The sequence below is a fragment of the Dipodomys ordii genome, unplaced genomic scaffold, assembly GCF_000151885.1.
Source record: "Dipodomys ordii isolate 6190 unplaced genomic scaffold, Dord_2.0 Scaffold249, whole genome shotgun sequence".
NCBI classification, from domain to species: domain Eukaryota; kingdom Metazoa; phylum Chordata; class Mammalia; order Rodentia; family Heteromyidae; genus Dipodomys; species Dipodomys ordii.
The window spans coordinates 413,054-414,823 of record NW_012267465.1 but is presented as its reverse complement, the minus strand read 5'-3'; the positions used below and the strand labels follow the sequence as shown (position 1 = coordinate 414,823).

Genomic DNA, 1,770 nt, shown 5'->3' with positions numbered 1-1,770 from the left:
GGCTTTGAACCACGATCCTCAGATCTCAGCCTCCTGAGTAGCTAGGATTACAGGCGTGAGCCACCAGCGCCCGGCCTAAGTCAAATATCTTTCTATGCCAGGTGATCATGGCTACAAACAGGGCAGACACCCTGGATCCAGCCCTGCTGCGCCCTGGTCGTCTGGACCGGAAAATTGAATTTCCACTCCCTGACCGCCGCCAAAAGAGGTTGATTTTCTCCACCATCACCAGCAAGATGAACCTTTCTGAGGAGGTCGACCTGGAAGATTGTATCCTGTTCTGGAAATGAGGGGAAATGAGCATCACTTCATCCCATTTGTTTAGGGTTTTTGGTGTGTGTGTGCGTGTGCTAGATCTGGGCTTGAACTCAGGGCCTGGGCACTGTCCCTGAGCCTCTTTGCCCTCAAGGCCAGCTCTCTACCACTTGAGCCACAGCTCCACTTCCGGCTTTTTCTGAGTAGTTTATTGGAGATAAGATTTTTATAGATTTTTCTGCCCCACTGGTTTCAAACTGCAATCCTTAAACCTCAGCTTCCTGTGTAGTTAGGATGGCAGGCATGAACCACAGACACCTGGCTCTGGCCTTCTTTTTACTCAAAGCTAATGCTCTGCCACTTTGAGCCACAGCTCCACTTCCAGTTTTCTGGTGGTTCATTGGAGTTAAGAGTTTCAGACTTTCCTGTCTCCGTTGACTTTGAACCGTGCCCCTCAGATCTGTCTCCTGAGTAGCTAGGATGACAGGTGTCAACTACCAGCACCTGGCCCAATTTGTTAACCACCAGACTGTGCCAGGAGTCAGCAGGCGGGGAGGGGGGGGAGGGGAATACTGAGACTGAGGGAGAATGGGAGGGGTGTGCGCGCAAGATGGCAATAGGGAGAGTTTCAGCTCTGGGCATTCTCCCTGCCCTGTAGGGATTGGATTCCTTAACTTACCTACTGCAGATGTGGCCCGGCCAGACAAGATTTCAGGAGCTGATATCAACTCCATCTGCCAGGAGGTGAGCCATGCTTCCTCTCTGACCCACAAAGGGGATGTTTAAAGATCCTTCCCCTTCCCAGAGACTACTCCCTGCAGCCCCATCATCACCTCATTGTATCTGTGGAGTCTCAGCCACCCCCGCCCCTTTATCACTGGATGGGGGGTGGGGGGGTGCCAGGTAAAGGAGTGCTTGGAGTAGGGTTTGGGTGTGTGCACATGTGTGCACACATGCATGTGCTCCCCAGTACAGGGATTGAACTCACGGCCTGAGTGCTGTCCTTGAGCTTTTTGGCTCAAGGTTGGCACTCTACCACTTTGAGCCACAGGGCCACTTCTGGTTTTCTGGTGGTTCATTGCAGATAAGAGTCTCACAGAGCCAGGAATCGGTGGCTCACGCCTGTAATCATACTACTCAGGAGGCTGAGATCTGAGGATGACGATGGTTCAAAGCCGGGCAGGAAAGTCTGTGAGACTTTTATCTCCAATAAACTACTCAGAAAACTGGAAGTGGTGCTGTGGCTCAAGTGGTACTCGCCTTGAGCTGAAGAGCTCAGGGATAGTGCCCAGGCCCAGAGTGCACACACACACACACACACACACACCACAGACTTACACACACACACACACACACACACCACAGACTTTGCTTCCCTGGGCTGGCTTTGAACCACAATCCTCAGATCTCCTAAGTAGCTGGGATTATAGGTGTGAGCCACAGGTACCTGAGCTCAGAAGAGGTTTTAATTCCTGTCTCTCAACAGAGTGGAATGCTCGCTGTCCGTGAGAATCG

General features: G+C 52.0%; 1 protein-coding gene across 1 annotated transcript in view; it reads left to right on the top strand.

The window, feature by feature from the left end:
- Psmc4 (proteasome (prosome, macropain) 26S subunit, ATPase, 4) overlaps window positions 1–1,768 on the top strand; it is a gene marked incomplete at its 3' end in the record, with an annotated part of 17,277 nt that extends 15,509 nt beyond the window's left edge. The window contains exons 9-11 of the mRNA XM_013036094.1: window positions 102–270; window positions 944–999; window positions 1,742–1,768. Coding sequence (XP_012891548.1) covers window positions 102–270; window positions 944–999; window positions 1,742–1,768 — 252 coding nt within the window. The remainder of the gene's footprint in view (window positions 1–101; window positions 271–943; window positions 1,000–1,741) is intronic.
- Between the last annotated feature and the right edge of the window lie 2 nt (window positions 1,769–1,770).